This window comes from Hemitrygon akajei, chromosome 17 (genome assembly GCF_048418815.1).
Source record: "Hemitrygon akajei chromosome 17, sHemAka1.3, whole genome shotgun sequence".
In the NCBI taxonomy this organism is placed as follows: Eukaryota; Metazoa; Chordata; class Chondrichthyes; order Myliobatiformes; family Dasyatidae; genus Hemitrygon; species Hemitrygon akajei.
Genome location: NC_133140.1, coordinates 19,321,740 through 19,348,466, shown reverse-complemented (window position 1 = coordinate 19,348,466; position 26,727 = coordinate 19,321,740). Strand labels below are relative to the sequence as shown.

General features: G+C 38.3%; 1 protein-coding gene across 2 annotated transcripts in view; it reads right to left on the bottom strand.

Annotated features, from left to right (window-relative positions):
- Nucleotides 1–26,727, bottom strand: part of glg1a (golgi glycoprotein 1a) — a 156,438-nt gene that overhangs the window by 22,843 nt on the left and 106,868 nt on the right. For both annotated transcript variants that reach the window (XM_073069741.1, XM_073069742.1), the window contains exons 12-19: nt 23,137–23,274; nt 22,477–22,563; nt 17,847–17,909; nt 17,584–17,697; nt 16,319–16,407; nt 14,732–14,849; nt 13,008–13,100; nt 2,900–3,037 (exon numbers count right to left, since the gene is read on the bottom strand). In XM_073069741.1, coding sequence (XP_072925842.1) covers nt 2,900–3,037; nt 13,008–13,100; nt 14,732–14,849; nt 16,319–16,407; nt 17,584–17,697; nt 17,847–17,909; nt 22,477–22,563; nt 23,137–23,274 — 840 coding nt within the window. The remainder of the gene's footprint in view (nt 1–2,899; nt 3,038–13,007; nt 13,101–14,731; nt 14,850–16,318; nt 16,408–17,583; nt 17,698–17,846; nt 17,910–22,476; nt 22,564–23,136; nt 23,275–26,727) is intronic.

Below are 26,727 nucleotides of genomic sequence, written 5' to 3'. Positions count from 1 at the left end.
CAGCAGCTACAGGAGATGTTTGGTGGAGGTTATTGCTGCTGTTATTAAATACAAGGGTTCACATACTTTTCCCAGCCTGGACTGCAACTGATTAAACAATGTGTTAAATAAAGACAGTAAAAGGACAATTGTTCGTATGATATTAGTTTAGGCAGATTGTGTTTGTCTATTATTGTGACTTAGATGAAGATCAGACCACATTTATGAGTAATTAATGCAGAAAATTTATTCGTGCAATTTTATGTCCATTAAGCCACGAACTCACTTAACAGTTTTCGCACATTTCACATGACACTATGATCCAATAGTAAGCCCTGCAGTTTTCTACCATGTGGATGTTTTTCAATATGTCAGGGGTGTCAAACTCATTTTAGGTCACGGGCCGGATTGAGCAAAATGCAGCTTCATGCGGGCCGGATCAGTCGGACGCGTGCGAACGCAGCTTTCGTTGCCTCTGTTTTTTCAGCCTGCTCTCATGTGTCTCAGTCTCTGCTATAACTACGAAGTGTTTCACTTTACAAATTCCGTTTCTTATGAAGAAGACTGCCGAGCAAGACTGCCGAATAAACACTAAAAACCCTGAAAACCTGGTACCTGAATAAACTCAGCATTAGCCATATCATACGCCATAGGCGCTTCGATTACTGGGGCCAGCTTTAATAGTAATTAGATATTATCTCGCGGGCCAAAGATAATTCCACCGTGGGCCGGATTTGGCCCGTGGGCCTTGAGTTTGACATATATGCAATATGTAATCAACAAAATCTGCACTCATAACTGACAGCCAAGCTTAGCTGGCAAATTGCCTCTAAAGATATAGCAATGCACAAATGGTACACTAACAGGAACAGCAAATGGCATGATTTTTAAACTATAATCTGCATGCAACAAACAGCATTTAGTCAGCCTCATTTTAAGATTATCACACAGCACTTGTATTTGGTTTAAAAAAAAACCCTTGGATCTGCTTAACCCTTGGATTCACTCAGTCTCAAATCACAAGCATTAACAATCGATAAAATGAATGTCACAGGACATGGGCTCAAAGTAAATAGGTAGGTAGGTAAACAGACAAAACTGACAAAAAATATTAAGCAGTACTTTCTTTAAAGATCAAACCAAAACATTGGAGCTGCTTGGTCCCAGCATGCCTTGCATTCAAAATGTGGTTTTTGTTTTTAGCTACCAAACAATATTAATGCATTTGTAAAATTGGTGGATCTAAACACCTACATGCTGCAGATTACTAAATTCAAAAATAGCTGAACTTTCAGCCTGGGTTGCACCTTGTCTGGTAAACAAACAAAGCACTCATATTGACTTGTCACTTGCATCAAGTCCATGAATAAATCCCATTAATTAATTTGGCATCTCAATCATGTAGCATTTGGTGTGGCAATGATTGCAAAAAACTAAAAAGGGGTGCAACATCAGCTTGAGCAAGATTACTAACAGATGAGAAACACAACAGATAAAAGGGGCAGAACTGAGAATACTGTTCAGACACACCCTTCAATTTGTGTTTAGCAGCTAAAACGATGCCTGTACTTTTCTGACCAAACATGTGGGTGGCAAAAGTGTGGGAATGTAAAGACTGAAATGGAAACATTTGTAAAGGACTGAGAGTCACTGAATGGTTTATTGTACATAATTTTATTTTTGAATAAAGTATATTTTGTTTAATAAAAACATATTGTGAACATCACCTCAAGATAAAAATCAGGGAAGGTAACCATTAAGAAAGCAGACATTACACACAAAATATTAGATTGCAGATTTTAAAGACAGACATACTTCACTGTCCCAGAAGAAAACATATTCCTCAGTCGTAACAAAGATCCAACACAACGACAATAAATACAGGGAAGGAGAGTTCAATAGTTAAAAGCCTGGAAATCAAACTTTAGAAATCTGAAGTGGCTTTAAAGCAAGAAGTTCAAAGTAAATTTATTACCAAAGTAGAAATTTTTCACCATATATAACCCTGAGATTCATTTTCTTTTGGGCATACTCATTAAATCCAATAACCATAATAGAATTAATGAAAGACCATACCCAATACCACTGACAACGCTGGGAAGGGCTTTACCCGTTATGAACTGATCCATATCCACTACTTTTTGTAGGATTTCCTGTTCAAGGGCATTGGTGTTTCTATACCAGCCTATGATGCAACCAGTCAATATACTCTCCACCACCCAACTATAGAGCAAAGATACATGTTTGTCAATGTTTTAGATGTCATGCTGAATCTTAGCAAACTTCTAAGGAAGTAGAGGTGCTGCCATGCATTATTCGTAATGGAAGTTATATACTGGGCCCAGGACAGATGCTCTGAAATGATAACATTGAGGAATTTGAAGTTGCTGACCCTCTCCACCTCTGAACCTCCAATGAGAACTGGCTCATGGACCTCCGGATTCCTCCTCTCCAGTCAATAACCAGCTCCATGGTCTTGCTGACATCGAGTAAGAGGTTATTGTTGTGGCACCAATCAGCCAGATTTTCAATCTCCCTCCTATATACTGATTCGTCACCGCCATTCAGCCTACAACAGTGGTGTCGTCGGCAAACTTAACTATGGCATTGGAGCTGTGCTTAGACAAAGTCCTAAGTGTAAAGTCAGCAGAGCAAGGGGCTAAGCACACAGCCTTGTGGTGCACCTGTGCTGATGGAGATTATAGAAGAGATGCTGTTGCCAATCTGAATTAACTGGTGTCCGTCCACAAGTGAGGAAAGCGAACATTCAAGTTTGGCTATTGCCAATTAGTTTCAACTGAAAGAAAAGGAACTACTGCCTTCAAGAAAAAGATGGTCCCTTTTTTCCATAGTGACAAAAACATCAAGGTTAAAATAAAAAGAACACAATCTCTTTTCTTATATTAAGGTATATTCCTACCTTAATCATTTGCTTGCAGACTCTCATGAGAGTGTAGTCCAGCTCAGGGTCACTCATTTCTGTCTCTTGTAGTTTGAAGATCTTGTCATGACAGCGGTTCGACAGAAACTTTTTGGCATCTTTCAGACACTCGACTACCTGTTCGGAGAGAAGACGTGATACTATTCAACCCAAGAGAAATTACGCTTCTCAAGTTGGAAATACATGTGTTCAAAATAATTTTGGTCGAATATTACAAATTCTGCATATAAAAGAAATTATATCAATCAGATACAAGGCACAATTTGCAGCTGGATGTGGAAACTGAGGTCAAATGAATACTTGGTACAGTTACATTTATTACTCAGAGGCAATGAAAAAATCAATACAGGGAACCCTGTTGGATAATAAATAACAGCTAGTGATAAAATGTGGTAACATCTCAATGCAAAAAAGACATGCAAACATAGAAAACCTACAGCACAATACAGGCCTTCGGCCCACAAAGTTGTGCCGAACATGTCCCTACCTTAGAAATTACTAGGCTTACCTATAGCCCTCTATTTTTCTAAGCTCCATGTACCTATCCAAAAGTCTCTTAAAAGACCCTATCATATCCACCTCCACCACCACCGTTGCCGGCAGCCCATTCCACGCACTCACCACTCTCTAAGTAAAAAACTTACCCCTGACATCTCCTCTGTATTGACTTCCCAGCACCTTAAACCTGTGTCCTCTTGTGGCAACCATTTCAGCCCTGGGAAAAAGCCTCTGACTATCCACACAATCAATGCCTCTCATCATCTTATACACTTCTATCAGGTCACCTCTCATCCTCCGTCACTCCAAGGAGAAAAGGCCAAGTTCACTCAAGCTATTCTCATAAGGCATGCTCCCCAATCCAGGCAACATCCTTGTAAATCTCTTCTGCACCCTTTCTATGGCTTCTACATCCTTCCTGTAGTGATGTGACCAGAATTGAGCACAGTACTCCAAGTGGGGTCTGACCAAGGTCCTATATAGCTGCAACATTACCTCTCGGCTCCTAAATTCAATTCCACGATTGATAAAGGCCAATACACCGTACACCTTCTTAACCACAGAGTCAACATGCGCAGGTCAACATGGGACAAAAGGTTCATTTGATTTTCAGACCGAATATTAGAATGGGGAAATGATCTAAGTGACTTCAGACTCAGAATCAGGTTTATTATCACCAGCATGTGACGTGAAATTTGTCAACTTAACAGCAGCAGAACAACACAATACATTATATATAAAAAAAACACAAAATAAAATAATAATAAATAAAAAAACTAAACCAATTACAGCATATGTATATTGAATAGATTAAAAATTGTGCAAAAAACAGAAATACTATATAATAAAAAAGTGATGTAGTGTTCATGGGTTCAATGTCCATTTAGGAATCGGATGGCAGAGGGGAAGAAGCTGTTCCTGAATCACTAAGTGTGCGCCTTCAGGCTTCTGTATCTCCTTCCTGATGGCAACAGCGAGAAAATGGCATGCCCTGGGTGCTGAAGTCCTTAATAATGGACGCTACCTTTCTGAGCCATCGCTCCTTGAAGATGTCCTGGGTACTTGTAGGTTAGTACTCAAGATGGAGCCGACTAAATGTACAACTCTCTGCCGCTTCTTTCACTCCTGTGCAGTAGCCCTCACCCACCCCCAACTCCCCATACCACACAATGATGCAGCCGGGTCTCAAGATGGTGCTTATGGAGTGAAGCGGTTTTAGGCTTCGCTCCAATCCTTTTACTTTTTTTTAACCTACAAACACCCCCTAATTGATCTTTTTATACCTATTCTAAAGGGGTTTAGACGTATGAAATTTTTTTCAACTGTTTGAATCATTCTCAACTCGCTGAAATGTCTAGAGCAAAGGAATCGAAACAGAAGAAAGAACCGTTAACTTTAGAAGCAATTGCGATACTTATGGACGACAGACTTGAAAAACTGGAGAGTAAATTAACCTCAAAGCTTTCTATGTTCGATGAAATTTTAAAGACACTTGACGCAAAACTTCAAGCACTTACACTGAATTCACAAAAACAACAAGCAAGTATTTTAGTTCTTGAAGAAGCCGCTCGCCAGAGAGATCGCATAATTGAAACTTTGCAACAACAGCAATCTTCGACTTCTCAACAGATGGATCGTTATAAATCTAAAATCATTGATCTTGAAAACCGTTCTCGAAGATAAAATCTCCGGATAATTGGGATTCCGGAAAAATTTGAGAACGGCGATCTCACTGTATTTTTCTCCAAATTTTTAATGGATGTCTTCCGCTCAGAAGTACTGGATTCCCCTCCAATAATCAACCGTGCACATCGCATTTCTCGTTTTCATTCAGATTCAAGTTTGAAACCACGACAAGTAATTCTCCGGATCCATTATCCTCATACCAAAGAGCGTTTGATTTGGGCTGCCCGGAAAAAGAGTATGATCAGCTTTCAAGATTTTAAATTCCGTATTCTGGAAGATTATAGTCCTGAAGTTTTAAGGGCAAGAATGGCTTTTAAATCGGTTATGTTGGAAATTCATCAGGAAGGCTACAAGCAAGCGCTGTTATTTCCAGCACATTTGAGTGTTACTCTCAATGATGGAACTTATCGGCTGTTTAAATCTCCAGCAGATGCTCAAAGATTCCTTGAAGAATAACATTTTATTGTTACTATGAGTTGACTAATATAATAATTAGTTTATAGATTTGGATCTTATATAAAATGATGATTTTTTTTTTACGTGATGGCTTACACTTATTTCTTATACACGGTACAAGTCCATTTTTGGTTTATTCTGAGTTTGTTCTTTTCATATTATTAATCTGTTAGCTTTGAAAGTAATTCATTAGGGTTTTCTTTTAAGTTCATATACACTTTTTTATATTTTTAACATTTAAATATTAAGATTTTTTTAAAAAAATAAAATGTCATTTCTTCTTCCCGAAAGACTTTAGTGCTTGGAACGTCACATCCGTTTTGATGTGTCTGAATAAGTTTAAGGACTTTCTTTTAAAACACTAATACAATATTATCCATTTATGGGTTTTATCATTTTAATTTTTTTAAATCCTTTTGTTTTATATATAATACTAATTTTATACTTTAATTTTTGTTATACTAACCCTTTCTTATAATATGGGTGGTTTGTATCTTTTATTCAACTTTTTTTGTTTGAGTTGCCGTCTTGAGACATAGGGGTAAATTTAGTATTAGATCGCTTCCTTGCCTCTTTTTGGCTTTTTTCCTGGGGTTTTGAGGGTGGAGGGAGGGGGATTTTTCTTTTTCTTTTCTTTTTGCTTGTTTTACGCTTAGTTTTACTTCATGGGCCGATTCGAAACTACAAAAATGGTTGCAGTGTCATGACTTCCAGTTCCTCCTTGAACTTACTTCCCTCTTTCGGATTCATGAGTTCATCTTTTTTTTAAACCTTATGTGTTAATTGTAATAAATATTGACAATATGGATAAGATTATTAATTCTGTTTCTTGGAATACTAATGGTTTAAATCATCGGATCAAACGGAAAAAAATATTCAAAGTATTCCATAGAATGAATGCTAATATTATCTTTGTACAAGAGACTCAAGTGAGGAAGGTGGGTAGTCAATACTTTTTTAGGTTTTGGAAAGGCCAACAGTATCACTCGAATTCTCAAGCCAAAGTAAGTGGTATTTCCATTTTTATAGATTCTTCAACCTCCTTTATACACTATGAAACAATTTCAGACCCACAAGGTAGATTTTTGCTTATTACTGGTCTACTTTTTAATCAAAAAGTTGTTTTAGTTAATGTTTATGCTCCAAACACTGATTGTCCTGAATTTTTTAAGTGTCTATTTACATCCTTTCCCAATTTGAATCAGTACATGCTGATAATGGGTGGAGATTTTAACTGTTGTTTAAACCCTTCAATGGATAGATCTAAGCCCACCCAAGCTCTTCCAAATAAATCGGCCTCTCTTATTAATTCCTTTATGACTGATTCTGCAATTTCCAAAATTTGGCGTTTTTTTTTACACCCCAATGACAAAGAGTTTTCATACTTTTCTCATGTTTATCATAATTATTCAAGAATTGATTACCTTTTCATTGATCACCGTTTACTTACAGATGTTATCGATTGTAAATATGACTCCATTACCATTTCTGACCATGCACCTTTGAAGCTATCTATTAAGACAATGGACTCATCTACTAATGCTAAATCTTGGAGGTTCAACTCTATTTTATTGCAGGACTTAGACTTTGTTAATTTTATTAATCAACAAATTCTACAGCAGAGATCTCTAGTGGAATTTTATGGGACACTTTTAAAGCATTTATTCGTGGACAGATTATTTCATACTCTGCTGGAGTTAGGAAACGAACTAATTCTAAAATATTAACATTGGTTGATAAAATCAAAGCAATTGATAAGATTTATTCAGTGACCCCCAGCAAAGAACTTTATAAAGAAAGAGTGGAACTTCAAATGGAGCATAGTTTGTTATTATCCTCTTCGATTGAAAATCAGTTAATTAAATCTAGAACCCAGTTTTATGTACATGGAGATAAGTCTGGCAAATTATTGGCTAATCAATTGAAAACTGCTTCGGTTAAACAACAGATTACTAGGATTCGTAAACAAGATGGCACTCTGACGATCGACCATAAAGAGATAAATAAAGCCTTTCAAGATTTTTATAATTCTTTTTATCAATCAGAATTTGTTGAGGATTCTTCTATAATAGATGAATTTTTAAGAAAATTGAATATTCCAAAATTAACAGTAGAGGATAGTGTATTTCTAGATACACCTATTATGGAAACTGAAATAAAAAAGGCTATTTTTTCAATGAATTCCGGTAAAGCTCCTGGTCCGGATGGTTATACTGTAGAATTTTTAAAATCCTTTTCCTCTATACTTTCTCCTTGGCTTTGTAAAATTTTTAAAGATGCGTTAATTATAGGCAAATTGCCACAATCTTTTTATGAAGCCTCTATTTCTTTAATTTTTAAAAAAGATAAAGACCCTACTGAACGTGCATCCTATCGGCCTATATCCTTGCTGAATACGGATTTTAAGATTTTTAGTAAAATTTTGGCCACTAGATTAGAAAATATATTACCTCGAATTATTTCTGAAGATCAGACTGGATTTATTAAAAACCGCTACTCATCTTTTAACATTAGAAAATTAATATTATTTATACTCCTTCACCCAAAATACCAGAATGTGTCATTTCCTTAGATGCTGAAAAAACATTTGATAGAGTTGAATGGCCATATTTATTTAATATGTTGCAGCATTTTAATTTTAGTTTGAAATTTATATCATGGATTAAATTAATATACTATAAACCCTTGGCTTCGGTCTTTACCAATAATCAAAGATCTCCTTTTTTTCACTTATTCCGTGGTACAAGGCACGGCTGTCCTTTAAGTCCTTAACTATTTGACATTGTTTTGGAACCTTCAGCTATAGCCATTCGTGAATCACCTAATATTTTGGGTATTACCCGTGGGGAAGGGATGTATAAGTTATCATTATATGCTGATGATTTGTTACTATACATATCCGACCCTGAGAGATCTATTCCTGCTATTTCGTCCTTGCTTGCTCAGTTTAGTAACTTTTCTGGTTATAAATTGAATTTTAATAAGAGCGAATTATTTCCATTAAATATGCAAGTTCCAATTTATAAACATTTACCATTTAAAGTTGTCACAGATTATTTTACTTATTTGGGTATTAAAATTACCAAAAAACAAAGATTTATTTAAAGTTAATTTCTTACCTTTAATTGACCATTATCTTTGTCATTGGTTGGTCGAATTAATGCTATTAAGATGATGGTATTACCCAAATTCTTATATTTATTTCAAGCATTACCAATTTTTATTCCTAAATCTTTTTTTGATATTATTGACTCCAAAATATCTTCCTATGTGTGGCAGAATAAAATCCTAGACTAAGTAAAAAATATTTACAGAAGCCCAAGAAGGAGGGCGGTTTGGCTTTGCCAAACTTGAGATTTTACTATTGGGCAGTTAATATACGATATTTAATATTTTGGACACAAGAATCGACTATAGCAGCTTGCCCACAATGGGTAAATTTGGAATGTAAATCTGTACAAGACTTTTCATTGTTTTCAATTTTAGGATTTTCACTTCCTTTTTCTTTATCTAAATGGAATAAACAGATAACTAATCCTATAGTTAAACATACATTGCAAATTTGGTTTCAATTTCGTAAATTTTTTGGCTTGAATAAGTTCATCTTATCAAGCTCAGTAATATCTAACTTTCTTTTTCGGCCCTCTTTTATGGATCAAGCCTTTGTTTTATGGAAAACAAAAGGTATAACATGTTTTCGTGATCTATTTTTAGATGATAGCTTTATGTCCTTTGAACAGCTATCTAATAAATATAATTTACCTAAAACTCATTTTTTTTAGATATTTGCAAGTTAGAAATTTTTTGAATAATGAGTTACAGTCTTTTCCGAAACTAGATCCATCGGACATTACGGAAAGAATTTTAGCTCTGAATCCTTGTCAGAAGGGTTTAGTAGCTGTCATTTATAATATGATCATGAAAATACAGCCAGAAGTATCAGAAAAAATTGAGGAATGGGAAAAAGAACTTCATTGTCTTATACCCACTGAGCAATGGGAGAAAATTTTACAATTAGTCATTCGTCTTCTATTTGTGCTAAACATCCCCTGATACAATTTAAGGTTGTACATAGAGCTCATATGTCTAAGGATAAACTTGCTCGATTTTATTCTTATGTTAATCCAACCTGTGACAGATGTCATTCTGATGTTGCTTCATTGACCCATATGTTTTGGTCTTGCCCTTGTTTGCAAAATTACTGGAAAGATATTTTCAGTATTATTTCAACAGTTCTGAATATCAATTTCCAACCGCACCCTATTACTGCAATTTTCGGTTTACCAATGGCGGATAATAGTCGTTTATCCCCCTCATCTCGACGAATGATTGCATTTGTTACACTAATGACTAGAAGATCTATTTTATTGAATTGGAAAGAAATTAATCCTCCAACTATATTTCAGTGGTTTTCTCAAACTATCTCTTGTTTGAGCTTAGAAAAAATTAGAAGTGTTGTATTTGATCCTTCAGTTAAATTTGAAGAAACGTGGAGACCATTTATTCAACATTGTCATACGAGTTAGATTGTCTTTTCCTAAACCTCACTTTTATTATCCTTAATTATTTGGATGGAGGTTTGGAGTTATTGGCACTATTGTATATATTTGATGGTTAGTGTTTTTTTCTCTCTTTTTTTGTTTTTTTTTAATTTCTTTTGTTCATAAATACTATGAGTTTGGGAGGTTATTATATATTATCATATATTTGAATGTCTATTTATACTATTAACTATGTACTCTCAAATTCTCTGTATTCATGTTTCATTTATGTTTGCTTAAAAATTAATAAAAAGATTTAAAAGAAAGTAAGTGATGCAGCCTGTCAGAATGCTCTCCACGGTACAACTATAGAAGATTTTGAGTGTAATTGTTGACATGCCAAATCTCTTCAAACTCCTAATGAGGTATAGCCGCTGTCTTGCCTTCTTTATAACTGCGTCGATATGTTGGGACCAGGTTAGGTCCTCAGAGATCTTGACACCCAAGAACTTGAAACTGCTCACTCTCTCCACTTCTGATCCCTTTATGAGGATTGGTTTGTGTTCCTTCGTCTTGCCCTTCCTGAAGTCCACAATCAGCTTTCATCTTACTGACATTGAGTGCCAGGTTGTTGCTGTGGCACCACTCCACTAGTTGGCATCTCACCCTCTCATCACCACCTGAGATTCTACCAATAATGGTTGTATTGTCAGCATATTTATTGATGATACTTGAGCTATGCTTAACAACGCAGTCATGTGTATATAGAGAGTAGAGCAGTGGGCTAAGCACACACCCCTGAGGTGCACCAGTGTTGATTGTCAGCGAGGAGATGTAATCACCAATCCATACAGATTGTGGTCACTGGTTAGGAAGTCGAGGATCCAATTGCAGAGGGAGGTACAGAGGCCCAGATTTTGCAACTTCTCAATCAGGATAGTAGGAATGATGGTATTAAATGCTGAGTTATAATCGATGAACGGCATCCTGACATCGGTGTTTGTATTGTCCAGGTGGTCAAAAGCCGTGTGAAGAGCCACTGAGATTGTATCTGCCGTTGACCTATTGTGGCGACGGGCAAATTGCAATGGGTCCAGGTCCTTGCTGAGGCAGGAGTTCAGTCTAGTCATGACCAACCTCTCAAAGCATTTCATCACTATAAATGTGAATGCTACGGGGCAATAGTCATAAAGGCAGATCTCATTATTCTTCTTAGGCACTAAGATATAATTGTTGCCTTTTTGAAGCAAGTGGGAACTTCCACCCATAGCAGTGAGAGGTTGAAAATGTTCTTGAACACTCCCGCCAGTTGGTTGGCACAGATTTTCAGAGTCTTCCCAGGTACTCCATCTGGACTTTCCACCTTGCGAAGGTTCACACTGTTTAAAGACAGCCTAACATTGGCCTCTGAGACAGAGATCACAGGGTCTTCAGGTGCAGCAGGGATCCTCACAGCTGTAGTTTTATTCTCCCTTTCAAAGCCAGCATAGAAGCGTAAGTGAAGTATCGCTGCCATTCATGCTATTGGGTTTCACTTTGTAGGAAGTAATGTCTTGCAAAGCCTGCCATGGAATGATGGTTGGTGCCAGACGGAGTGGTTTATCTCAGAAACTGCTGATCTCCTAGGATTTTCCAAACATAACAGACTCCAGAGCTTACAGAGAATGGTGAGATAAAATAAAAATCCAGAAAGTGGCAGTTCTGTGGGCAAAACTGCCATGTTAATGAGAGAGGTCAGAGGAAAATGGCCAGACCGGTTCAAGCTGACAGAAAGGTGACAATAGCACAAATAACCATGCATTACAATAGTGGTATGCCCAAGAGCCCATCTGTATCTGCAACACAGAAAACCTTGAGGTGGATGAGCTACAGCAGCAGCAGATCACAAACATACACTCAGTGGCCACTTTATTAGGTACAGAAGTTAATAAAGTGGCCACTAAGTATATATCACTCACTTCTCAATATTAAAATTGTCTCATCACTTTATTACGATCTTCACATCCTTAGCTCCACAAACTACCTCATTATGATATTGTACTTCATCGTTTGTCTGCACATTTTTTCAGTTGCTCTTACACTTTGTCCTGCATTGTTATTGTTTTACTTTATTCTAGCTCAATGCATTTGATCTGTATAAACAGTATGCAAGGTAAGTTATTTGCTGTATTTTGGTACATGTGACAATAATAAACCAATACCTACTTATAAATTATGTCCTATATCTCTAAAGTCTAAATTATTAAAATATAATCAGAAAAGGTTTTGGTCCAAATAGTGATCTGTGGGGATTGTCAAAGATGTGAAAGAATGGCCTTACAAACAGGAAACTTGGCCAGTTAGTTCCATTCGTCTTGACCTGTTGGATTTCTGTTTGACTTCTATGAAGACAGAATCTACAATGAGATCACCAACCAAATATAATATATTTTTAACAGTTGTTTGATAACCTCAAAAGTCACTAGATTTCTAAATCAATCCTTAGTGCATCCTTAATCCTAGGTCAACATCTTTTGGAAACTGATGCTAGATTTGATGCTAGAATTGCTTTCAAATTCTACGCCATCAAGAAACACTTTAGTCCCACACTTGCTAGATCCTGTGTCTAGCTTTCTTTTTTCTTTTGCAAATTTATTAGCATGCATGGATGCAGTTAAGCTGTTTTATTACTTAAAATATTTGAGAAATAACCCTACTCCGTCCAGGATGGGAAAACTTGTATTTCAAATCCAGTTTCAGTTAACAGTAATTTTTACAACATCTCACAATACCCTGCATATTCTAAGCTGATGTTTTTCAAGAGGCAATCAATTCTACACAAAATTCTTCTGCATAGCTATATACAGCCATTCACCAAGGTTAATCAGGATCATTATACTCCTGACATCAAAAAATAGCTCAGATTTCTCATATTATAGCTGGAAAACTCCGAGGACTGTTGTCATCCTGGTTCATTGGCTGCTCACCTGTGCATTCCCAAAAGGAACATTCTGACAGTACTTTTCAATGTCTGCTTTACATGACACAAAGAGCTCAGGCTCCAGACGAATGTCCTCAGTCTGTCAAGAGAAGGGAAAATCTTGAATGTAAAATTGTGATTATATTTTGTAAGCTCTTTGTAGGCGTAGCAAAAATTCCCTTTAAGTAATCTTAGAATTCCTTCCCAAAGGTAACAAATTACAAAGGGTAATTGATAAGTTCATGGCCTAAGGTAGGAGTCAAATTTAGAAAACCTAGCACATCTATTTTTCAACATAGTCCCCTCCTACATTTACACACTTAGTCTAGCGGTCATGGAGCATACGGATCTTGGACTTCCAGAAAGTGTCCACAGCAGGGGTGAGTGATAAGTTTGTAGCCTAAGGAGTCACTAAGAAAGAAGATGAGTTATTAACTTCAAACTTTCCGCATAATCACTCAAAGAGTTGAACTGCATGTGCATGTAACAAGAGCTGTATAACTCCATTTCCTTCTACCTTAAGCCATGAACTTACCAATCACCCCTGCTGTGGACACTTTCTGGAGGTCCAAGATCCATATGCTCCACGACCGCTGGACTAAGTGTGTAAATGTAGGAGGGGACAATGTTGATAAGTAAATGTGCTAGGTTTTCTAAAATTGACTCCTTCGACCTTAGGCCACAAACTTATCAATCACCCCTCGTATTTTGAGTAATTTAATAAGATCATTGCTAATCTGACAAACTACAACACTGGTTTCCCTATTCCCACAGTAACCTTTTACCCATTTGCTTATCAAAGATCTGTTGACGTCTGCCTTAAAAATACTCTCAGATTGTTCAAAGGGGAAAGGAAGCAGAGTTTAACAGACTCTTGATGCAGAGGTTAAAAAACAAACATCATCTGGGTTAAATGGGTAACCCCCCCTTATTTTTAATCAGTGACCCCCTAATTCCAAATTATTCCACAAGAAACATCCTCTACATAGCCACCCTGTCAACATTTCTCCAGATTTTTCACATTTCTATTAGGTTGCCTCTCACTCTTTTGAAATCATTGGTTACAAGCCAAGCTACCAAGCTTGTCTCACCTTTCCCCAAAGGCCAAGCTGCCAATTAGGTAGCGCCAAGTTGTGACAAGGATACAAAGTCGACTTAAAGGGATATTTATAGCTTAAGCAGGCAAGGATCATCAGCAAATATGACCTTTAACTGTTTTACAAAAGCCTGCCAATCCTTTGATCCTAGGTTTCCCAAAAGAATGAGGACAAACAAGTGCTATTATATGAATAATAACCTTGGATTTGGGTCAATCTTACTACCTTTTTTCAATTTAACACAATTGCACCCTAAAATTAGAGAGACCGGTGTGGATTGCACCACCTTCCCCACATACATAATATGACGCCATTGATAAGCCTACTTTCCCCCAGCTATTAACATGGCAAAATTAATCAGGATTAACAAAATTAACCTATACTATCCATTTGCCTTGCTTTTCCACACACAAACCTACAGAGGTAGCAAGTTCCTCTCTGCAATTTTAGCTCATCACTTCAACTATGCCATCTATATTGTCACTTCTGAAAGACCCCAGATGTAATTTGAGGGCATGTCTCACTCATGTCTTACTTAGCAGGGGAATCATTGCCCTGCCTTTCAAACTATGTGTAATTAAAACTGAACGAGACCAAATTACAATGTCACTGCTTCATACTGAGGGGCACTTACCATTTCTAATTCTTCCACACGCAACTGTTTCCGACATTTAATGGAGACACGCTGTTCTTTGTTGTCCTGAAGTGTGTCATTTCTTACTGTAGTGCTCAGACAGAACACAACATCCACTCTGCATTGAAACACAAGGACAAAGTGCCAAAATTATTTTCACAAAGTTTCTTTCATCCTTTCTGCTTACTGATTTTGTCTGCCTGATCGTTGCCGGTGTATGTTTCCAATGACATTCAAAGGTCCAATTTAGTGTCAGAGAAATGTATACAATGTACGTTCTGAAATGCTTTTTCTTCACAAACATCTACGAAAACAGAGAAGTGCCCCAAAGAATGAATGACAGTTAAACGTGAGAACCCCAAACTACCCCCCCAGCTCCCCCTCCCTCGTATACGCGGCAGCAAGCAATAACCTCTGAAATCTTGCCCACGTAGCCAGTAGTAACCACAGAATTGCACTTATGGGCTGTGGAAATCTGTTGCAGAGTACAACTTTCACTATAGCCATGATTGAGGAGCAACTTCACTTTGCAGACTCGTGCTCCTAGGGACAGTTTTGAATGGCAATGTCATACTAAGCAAAAACACGAGATTCAATGCACGTTGGAAATCTTGAGCAAAAGACACCCTTCGGTCTTGGCCCGAAATGCTGACCGTTTATTCATTTCTGTAGTTGCTGCCTGACTTACTGAGTTCCTCCAACACTTTGTATCACACTAACCAGCAATGCTCACACCATGGGAATGTATTTCAGGCAAACCACCATGACAAATTATTTAAACTTGTTAACATATCTGCTGATGCCAGTAAACTCAACACAATCTGGACATCTTCTGGGAAAAATTACTTTAAGTTACCTAGTCATTAGACCAGAAGAATAAGACAGAGGCAGAATTAGACCATTTGGCCCATTGAGTCTGCTCCGCCATTTCATCATGACTCATCCTATTTTCCTTTCAGCTCCAGTCTCTTGCCTTCTCCCTGTATCTCTTCATGCCTTGACCAATCAAGAATCTATCAACCTCTGCCTTAAATATACATAAAGACTTGGCCTTCACAGCTGCCTGTGGCAAAGATGCTAGAAAGAGAAAGAAACTAAAACAGAAAATGCTGGAAATATTCGGTTCAGGCCATATCTATGGAAAGAGAAATAGAGTTACCGCTTCAGGTCAGAGATCCTTTGTCAGAATTGAAAAGGGGACAAAAGAAGCTTGTAACACTACAGTGATGGTGAGAAAGAGGGATGACTCCAGAAGATTGAAACCTGAGTATCCTGGTATACATTTCCCATACTTTTCTATGATGTTGTGTCCATGTTCTCACACTCCATAACTGTTCACATTTACTTATTGACTAGATAATCTGTTTGCAGCTTATCCCCTTGGTCACTCTGGTTTCACTCTGAGTCATACCCCCTTTAACAGCCAGCCCTGCACTTGTACAAGTGTCTTTTCAGTTCTGACAATGTGTCTCAATGCTTCAGCATTTTGTTTTTGTTTTAGATTTGCAGCACCTGCAATCTGAAATCAGGGGTTAATGGAATCAGATTAATACAGAAGGGAAATATTTTTAGACTGTGTGAACTTACTTCTTCTTAATGTTTGGGCACAACTTCAACACATCTTCTTTACACGCCATCTTAAACTTGTATGAAAAACGGAAATCTTTCATTTGAATCTGTTAACAATTAGAAGAAATGTCTCAGTTACCTTATCAAGAAAAAGAATGAAACATTACCATCTGAATTATGATAAACATCAACTCTCACCTAGTCCCATTGGCCCGCACTCAGCCCATAACCCTCCATTCCTTTCCTGTTCATATACCTATCCAATTTTACTTTAAATGATAATGAACCTGCCTGTGCCACTTCTACTGGAAGCTCATTCCACACAGCTACCACCCTGAGTAAAGAAATTCCCCCTCGTGTTACCCTTAAACTTTTGCCCCCTAACTCTCAAATCATGTCCTCTTCTTGAATCTCCCCTACTCTCAATGGGAAAAGCCTATCCACGTCAACTCGATCTATCCCCCTCATTATTTTAAATACCTCTATCAAGTCCCCCCTCAACCTTCTACGCTCCAAAGAATAAAGACCTAACTTGTTCAGCCTTTCCCTGTACTTTAGGCACTTGAGGAGATTTAAATGTCAACAAAGATGCAAGCAAATTCCTCAAGATGTACAGTGGAGAGGATTCTAACTGATTGCAACACCATCTGGATGCACAATATCATAAAAAGCTGCTGAGGGTTGTAAACTCAGGATGGGCTGATGTTCTCCACTGCTGAGGACATCTTCGTCATTGAGGAAGAGCTTCTTCTCCTCTGCTGTCAGATTCTGAACGGACAATGAACCCATGAACACTACATTATTTTTGCTCTCTTTTTGCACTACTTAATTTAATTTTTTTACATTTCTTACTGTAATTTATAGCATATTTTATGCATTGCACTCTACTGCTGCCACAAAACAAATTTCCCAACATATGTCAGTGTGTAGATTGTTCATATCACCAAAACTTTTCACACAGTAGCAGCTCTTCTAGTGACTAATGACTTCTTAGAGTTGAGTGGACAGTTAGTGTTACGTTACAAGACAAATTTTTATATTTGCCAATTGATTGTACGTGGATCAGTGGAAGTGAGTAGTCAAGTTCTAAAGCATTCTTGCTAAAAGGAACTTAAAATTCTTTTCAGGCTTTATTTTTTTTCATTAACCAAGCAGGTGGTTGTATTTGAAACTTACATGATCTACAGGTAAACCAATAACTTGCCAAGCAACACATCTTAGAAGCCTTTATGGACTGCAACCCATTCTTGCTCTAATCGGATTGATAAAATGGTTTATCTTACCAATTGGAAATGCGTGACTCCAACAGCACACTTTTCGTTCATCTCCTTCTGGTGTTTATTTTGAACTAGGCACTCCATCAGGTCACCACTATCAATCTGATTATCTGCCAACTCCTGCAGGAGGAGAAACACAATGAAATCACTGCTTGAAATGAGTGTGGGAGAAATTAGTTGATCGTAACAATGCCAAAAGACTTAAAAAAACCTCTGCAGATTAGTTTCATTTTGGCTTACGACAGCTAAAAGGAAATGCTGTTACTCACATGACAATATATCTGAATGACAGGATCACAGGCTCTCATCAGCAGGGCTTCAATCTGAATATCCTGAAAGGCAGTAATAATCAGAAAGTTATTTCTCTTTTCACTGAACTACAGAGCGGAATCAATTCAGATTCTAATATGCTGAAAGAAAAACCAGAGGACTCAAAGATTAAAGTCAAGCAAATTTAAGTGAACTTCTGCACTACCTGTAACAGATTGGTTAATGCAGTACCTTCTTTAAACATGCTGTTGAAGTCAATTAACAAAGACAATCAAGCAAATTAAGTTGCATGGAGTGGAGACCGTGAAAATATTATTGGAATGATTTAGTGATATTATGCAATTTAGTATAATATCAATGGGATATTTGTTCAATTGCCTAGCACATTAATAATTTGAACTTTATTGCCAAGAATAATTTTTTTTCTCTGCAACCGGATTTTCTCGATCTCAAAGTAAAACCCATCCCAATTTATCCACTCCAGCAGCATTCATAACATGAAACAAATATATAAATTTTTCAGAGCATATTATTTTGTTTTACACATTTAAGTAGTGGGACAATTTGTTTACCAACCTTCCCTATTATACAAGAGTTAATCTAAGCATACATTCATTTAAAGAAGCAAATTCAACGATTAAGCAGTCTATTCACTTCATTCTTTATACATTTGGGAATAACAAACAACTACACACCTAAAACTAATTTACCACAGTTATAAATGCTGGTTGGGTGGCAAGTTGATACATTTTTAAAGTCCTCTTTCTTCATGATACATATCAGGTGATTTCTATACTAATTCCTAAAGAGAAACCATGTCAGCCAGCATTTATTTTCTCCATTGTATCACACTAACATTCCAGTTTCTTGGAATTCAGAACCACATTTTACCACATTATAATGCAGAAATAGCAATAGAATAACTTAGGACTAACTACACACTGTAGTTTCTACATCATTCCCTTTGATCAATCATGAAGAACTTTAAACAAAATTTGCTTCACCTGTTTTTAATGTGTTACACCCTAACACAGAGTACAAAGTCAGATCAAAAATAATTAAAACAGTGAAAAACCAATAAAAATCAACTCATATGAAGGTGCCACCTTAATTACAAGATACCGTAAATTCCGGGGTATAAGCCGAGAATTTGGCCCTAAATTTTGGTGCTAAAATTGGGGGGGGGGGGGGGGGGGTGGCTTATACAGAGGGTGCCAACTTTGGGAAAACGATACACATTTATTGTATTATGCATTATTTATTTATTGGCTGTTTGAGTCAAATACAAATAAAATACAAACGCTTATGAAATCTACACAAAAGATCTACAAAACGCATTCTGTTTCTCAATTTACTTGTACACACTGTTGTCGTCAAACGTTCAGAGCTTGAAACTCTCACTCTTCATTATCAGACTCTCCGAAAATTGCGTCCCATTCTTCAGCAGTCATCATATCATCGTAAGGATTGTCAATTTCTGCTTCGACATTGTCATTTGCAGCTTTACTGGCTGCCAAATCGCCATCGTCTTCTTCCTAAAGCAAATGATCTTCAGTGCCATCCAAAGCATTGCTGATGCTGCACTTCTTGAAGGTCTTCACAATGCAGTCAGCCTTCATTTCCTCCCACAATTGCACCACCCACTCGCAAACTGTAGCTAGAGATGCAGCCCTCATATTTCCCGCTGTAGTGAATGACTGATTTCCAGACATCATCCATTCGTTCCACTGCCAACATATGAATTCTTTGAATAGTTTGTTTAAGCTCACATCGAGTGGCTGGGGCACGGATGTCAAACCACTGGGGATGACTGCAACGTCCATATTTTCAGCTTTCAATGCTGCTTTTGTCTCACCTGACAAGTACGCTTTGAACATGTCCCAGACGAGTAGCGACTTTTCCTTCCTGAAACCTTCGGGACGTCGATGCCACACCTCTTTAACCCACTTCGTCCATCCAGCCGTGTTCTTGAATGTAAACAACAACCCCACAGAAATTTTTCTTTCTTTGGGAATGCTTTCCTCTTAAAAATCACCATCAGTGGTAGTTTGGTCCCATCAGCCATACACGTAAACACGACAGTAAAATGTTGCTTTTCATGTCCAGCTGTTTTGACAAGGATTGTTTTCTCCCCCTTCTGATTGACAGTGCAGTTGCCAGCAAAATCAAAGAACATTGGTGTCTCATCCATGTTACCAATCAGTGAGAGAGGGTATGAATGTGCCTTTCAATGCTTGATTACAAACGATTGGAAGGCCGTAATCTTATTTTCAAGGTCGTTCGGCAAACTCTGAGCAATCTTTGTTTTTTGTCTCAACACAGGATCACGCCTATTCATAAATCGAGTGCACCAACTTGGCGTCGCTCTGAAATTTTCTCTGACCTCACGGCGTTTTTCCGCCCATTTCAACACTTGAACTCAAATCACTTCTCTGGTAACAATGTATCCAAAAGATCGCTGGTGATTCACCCACTCTAAGACTTTTCTTCCAGTTCTGGCCACTGGCATGTTTTCCTGCGGTTTGCACATTTCACCTTTGGCATTTCCCTCAGCGTGTCCTCTGCCTTTCTCCACTCTCTCACTTGTTTCTCGTTTACACTAAACTTCTTAGCAGCTGCAGAATTATTTGTTCCTTTAGCTTCAACAACCTTCAGCTTGAAGCCAGCATCATATCGCATTCATTTTAATCTTTTGTACATAGTGGTCGCAAACTCAATACTGAGTACACGTACTGATCTTGCCACCCTGTGTTATGTTTTAACGAGATTACGATGGGCGCTAAATTGTTTCACAGGGGTTACATTTCAGAGGATTCTTTACCATTGGGAACTTAATCCAAAACTTCCCTCCATGATTTAGTTATTAAGAATTCACTTATAACACTCTACAATGTGTAGGCCTATTTTCTTAGCAGGTACTGGTTCACAAAATTTCCAGGTTCCGGATCCGGCAAAGCTGAGTACCAGTGTGTGGGATCTTGTGATCTTTTCTGGTTAAATCAAAAACCTCTACAAAAGGGGTTGGCTTATACAAAGGTAACATGAAAAAGTCACTTTTTTAACCTTGAAAAAGGGGGGGGGGGGGGGGTGGCTGCTATTCCAGGTTGGCTTATACACTGGAATGTACAGTAGATGAGCTGTGATGGCTAATATGATGAGGAAACAACAAAGTCAGGAGTGGTAATGGGCTTGATGGGGTAGCAAAATGACACAGGAGAAAGTCATTCAAATTTCTAGCGTGTCTCTTGACTCCATCGGAGACAGAAACTGGTTAAGATAGATAGATAGATAGATAGATACTTTATTCATCCCCATGGGGAAATTCAACTTTTTTTCCAATGTCCCATACACTTGTTGTAGCAAAACTAATTACATACAATACTTAACTCAGTAAAAAATATGATATGCATCTAAATCACTATCTCAAAAAGCATTAATAATAGCTTTTAAAAAGTTCTTAAGTCCTGGCGGTAGAATTGTAAAGCCTAATGGCATTGGGGAGTATTGACCTCTTCATCCTGTCTGAGGAGCATTGCATCAATAGTAACCTGTCGCTGAAACTGCTTCTCTGTCTCTGGATGGTGCTATGTAGAGGATGTTCAGAGTTATCCATAATTGACCGTAGCCTACTCAGCGCCCTTCGCTCAGCTACCGATGTTAAACTCTCCAGTACTTTGCCCACGACAGAGCCCGCCTTCCTTACCAGCTTATTAAGACGTGAGGCGTCCCTCTTCTTAATGCTTCCTCCCCAACACGCCACCACAAAGAAGAGGGCGCTCTCCACAACTGACCTATAGAACATCTTCAGCATCTCACTACAGACATTGAATGACGCCAACCTTCTTAGGAAGTACAGTCGACTCTGTGCCTTCCTGCACAAGGCATCTGTGTTGGCAGTCCAGTCTAGCTTCTCGTCTAACTGTACTCCCAGATACTTGTAGGTCTTAACCTGCTCCACACATTCTCCATTAATGATCACTGGCTCCATATGAGGCCTAGATCTCCTAAAGTCCACCACCATCTCCTTGGTCTTGGTGATATTGAGACGCAGGTAGTTTGAGTTGCACCATATCACAAAGTCCTGTATCAGTTTCCTATACTCCTCCTCCTGTCCATTCCTGACACACCCCACTATGGCCGTGTCATCAGCGAACTTCTGCACATGGCAGGACTCCGAGTTATATTGGAAGTCTGATGTGTACAGGGTGAACAGGACCGGAGAGAGTACGGTTCCCTGCGGCGCTCCTGTGCTGCTGACCACCGTGTCAGACCTACAGTCTCCCAACCGCACATACTGAGGTCTATCTGTCAAGTAGTCCACTATCCAATCCACCATGTGAGAGTCTACTCCCATCTCTGTTAGTTTGTGCCTTAAGATCTTGGGCTTCCCCAAAGTATGTTTTCAAATAAGCGTGAACTAGCGAGAAGACAGGTAAGGCAGGAGATTTCAGAAAATTAGCAGCCATTATTGAGATAATAGATAAATAACTATTGCAAATGATATTACCAAAGCATCCCTCTGACATGCTGCTCTGATAATAAATCTAGAAACTGGAAAAGTCTCAGAGGATGGCACAGTCATTAAAATATCTGTTGGCTCACTTAATATTATTAATTTACAGGGCCTACCTCTGATTCCAGCTCTGTCAAGTTACCCACTATTTCCCTGCAATCCGCTGCCAAGTCATCGAGATGGTCCTGGAGACATTCCAGCTCCTGGAGACAGCAACGCAAACCAGCAATGAACATTAGGGATCAAGTAATTTGAGAGAAACAATGGTTGTGATTGTATCCCAGCATCAGCAGCAACAAGCAGGCTGCACATACACCATCTTCTAAATAAATTAGATTTATGTGCTTAACAAAATTATTTTCTAAACCGTATAAATGAGTGCTTGCGTATTCTCACAAAATGCATACTTTTTACGTGCTATTTGATCTGCTTACATCTAAGTAATTACTTTGGACAACCTACAAAGAAACCAATCCTAAACTGTTTCACTATGGTACCAGTTGAACCTCCAAAACACACTACCTTTCAAGGCAAACATGAAGCAACTGTGAAATAAAGCAGAGCAGCATTAATGTCAAGTATGCCACAGTGCAGCTGCTTTTTATTAGATAGAATAGAGCAGCAACTCAAAATACTCATACTAAAATGGATCCAGTTAACAGACTACTAGCACAGATGTATACAACCCCAACAAATACGCAGCATGCTCTAGTCTCTCCACTTTCTAAATCCTTTGGGCTAGATTCAGGGTGTGCTGCAAATCAGCCTGGCTTTACCTGTCCAGGATCTGTCTTCTCACTGCACCATTTGCCAAGGTCTATTATACAGCGTTCCTGTAATCCAGGCTCCAACTTCACATCCAAGGCACGTTGATGAAGAATACGTTGAATCTCTGCTCTACAGTCTCTGGATAACTGAAAAAAATGCTTCTGATCAGTTTGTCTTTCATCATTGTCAAACAATAGTTCATAATTGAAATATTTTACAGCGTAGTTACAGGTTTTGCAAACCAACAAGCTTTAGACAAGCTGCCTCACAGCTTTTGATGATTGTTGCATCAGCATATCTTCAAATCACCATTCAGCTTCCCCTATATTTTCCATCCTTTTAGCCATAAAACTGCCAGAATGTAAACCATTACAGTGTGATCAGTAAAATGCTTGATGAGGTACAATTTGAAACAAATACATAAAACAGAAATTGATCATTTAAAAAGTAAATGTCTTTATTAAAACAAGGATTGTTCAAATCAGTTTCCTCAATGGTAAATCTCCAATGCACATCTGCTCAAATGTGCATGCAGCAGCCAGCAGAGAACAATTCAAGTCTCCTGGGCCAACTCCAGCATTTCTCAAATACAACCCTCTCAAATATGAAGCATGATCAAATATACAGAAGGACTAATACAGATCATGCATTTGAACCCTTGGATTAGAATAGCCTTCAAGTTTGACAAAACATTAAAATTATTTACTTAAATATTATATTTCAGCGGCGAATGCAAATAATTTAACACCATCCATGAAGTTAACATCCTTTAAAAATATTTTAAATATGCATAAAAATCAAAGGCTGTAAAGAAATGCAATAAAATGAAGGTCACAATAATATTCCCTTATAAAATAGAGGCAGGAGCTCAGAAAACAGAAATCATTTCTACTTAACCAAATAAGATGGCCAAGTTCAGAATTCTGGCAACAAATACCTCTTCTCAAAAAAGAATAGCCAATATCCCCCTCACCCAGATCCACCCACCACCTGTTAGTTCTTGCTCAAACCCTTCTCTCCACTTTTTAAAAACACACAGGCCTGCTTCCTTTCATCCAGTGCAGACGAAGGGTGTTAACCCAAAAAGGTGTTGCTCCTTACTATTAACTACACAGGCAAATTTTGTCCTGTTTGCAAATATCTTTATTATACTCCCTACATTTAAGTCCATATCATTAACATGTCATATGCATTTAGTCCTGTGCAGCTCCGCTGTTTGTGGATTTGCGGGAGGGGGAGAGGGGGAGAATGTTGAATTACTGGGTGAACAAGTAGTCTTTGGAGTCCTGCAGGTCTATGTCTTTAATTGACGCTGATGCTTTTATGCTGGTGGGAGTAGAGGGTCATTGCCTTGCTGCTGCTTGAGAGTGGGAGGAGGGAGCTGGGGCAGCTTTGGGGTTCTAACGTTTAACTGTCATTCATTCTTTGGGGCACTCCTCTATTTTAGTGGATATTTGCAAAGCAAAAGAATTTCAGGATGTATATTGTATACATTTCTCTGACATTAAATGTACCTACTGAACCTATTGCATACATGTAAGTACAGTCAGATTCACAATCAGATATGCAATCAGATCAATGTGTATCAATAAATCTGACAACCTGGTAAAACAAGTTGTCCTGGAGCCTGTTGGTCCTGGCCTTAATGCTGTGCTACCATTTGCCACATGGTAGCAGCTAAAAAAGTATGTATTTAGGGTGGCTAGAGTCCCTGATGATCCTCTGGGCCCTTTTTATGCACCTGCTGCTGTAAATGTCCTGAATAGAGGAAAGTTCACATCAACAGATGTGCTGGGCTGTCCGCACCATTTTCTGCAGTGCCCTGCAATTCAGAGTAGTACTATTCCCATCCCAGGCTTAACTAGAATGCCATTGATGTCAATAGGGGCTAGCCTGTCTCCATTCCTCCTGTAATCCACGATCAACTCCTTCGTTTTTTCAACATTGAGGTAAAGGTTGTTTACTTGGCACCACTGTGTCAGGACATTAACTTCTCCTCCGTAGGCTGTCATTGTTGGAAATAAGACCTACCAATGTGTTATCTCCAAATTTGATCAGCAAATTGGAGCAGTGTGTGGTAATGCAGTTGTGGGAGTATACAGAGTAAAGGAGGGTCTCATGACACAGCCATGGGGGGCTCCTATGTTGAGGGTCAGAAAAGCAGAGGTGCGGGAGCCTATCCTTACCACCTGCTGGCAATCCAACAGGAAGTCCAGGATCCAGCTGCACAAGGCAGGTTGCAGCCCAAGGTCTCTGAGCTTCTTGTCAAACCTGGGGGAAATTATGGTGTTGAATGCTGAACTGTAGTGCTTTAAGTACAGTTCACACATCCATATGCATTGATTACACAAATGATCCCTAACTCTATATAGAAAACTTGTGAACCCTTTAAAATTTTCTCTATTTCTGCATGAATATGACCTAAAGTGTGATCAGATCTTCACCCAGATCTTAAAACTAGATAAAGAGAAACCAATTAAATAAATAACACAAAAACATTATACTTGTTCATTTATTTATTTATTGAGAAAAATGATCCAATATTACATGTATTTGTTGGAAGTAGTATGTGAACCTCAAGGATTATCAATTCATTTAAAGGGAAAATTAGAGTCAAGTGTTCCAATCGATGGGATGACAATCAGGCACAAGTGTGGGAGGTTCTGACCTATTTAAAGAACATGGGGCTTCACTATCAAAGTCTGATCTTCACCACATAGGTTTTTGGAAGGAGATCAAGGAGATTTCTAAGGACCTCAGAAAAAAAGTTGTTGATGTTGATCAGGCTAGAAAACGATGTAAAACCATTTCTAAAGAGCTTGGGCTCCACCAATCCACAGTCAAGCAGATGGTGTACAAATGGAGGAAATTCAACACCATCGTTACTTTCCCCAGGAATGGTCGACCAACAAAAATCACTCCAAGAGCAAGACATGTAATATTCCTGGAGGTCACAAAGAACTCCAGGGTAACATCTAAGGAGCTACAGGCCTCTCTTGCATTGGCTGATTTCAGTGTTCATGAGTCTACCTTCAGGGAAACACTGAACAACAGTGTGCATGGCAGGATTGTAAGGAGAAAGCCACTACTCTCCAAGAATACTGCTACCCATCTAAAGTTTGCTAAGGACCATGTGGATAAGCCAGAAGGCTATTGAAAGAATGTTCTGTGGATGGATGAATCCAAAATAGAACTTATTGGCCTAAATGAGAAGTGTTATTTTTGGCAAAAAGCTAACACTACATTCCAGCACAAGAACCTCATCCTATCTGTGAAACATGGCGGTGGCAGTGTCATGGTTTGAGCCTGCTTTGCTGCCTCGGGACCAGGATAGCTTGCCATTATTGATGGAACTATGAATTCTAGATTTTACCAGCAAATTCTACAGAAAAAAATGTCAGGGTGTCCGTCCATGAACTGAAGCTTAAGAGAAAGTGGGTCATGCAACAAGACAATGACCCTAAGCACATAAGTCAGACTACCAAAGAATGGTTGAAGCAGAAGAAATTTCATGTTTGGGGTGGCTAAGTCAAAGTCCTGACCTAAATCCTATAGAAATGTGTAGAGACCCTAAAGCAAGCAGTTCATGTAAGGAAGCC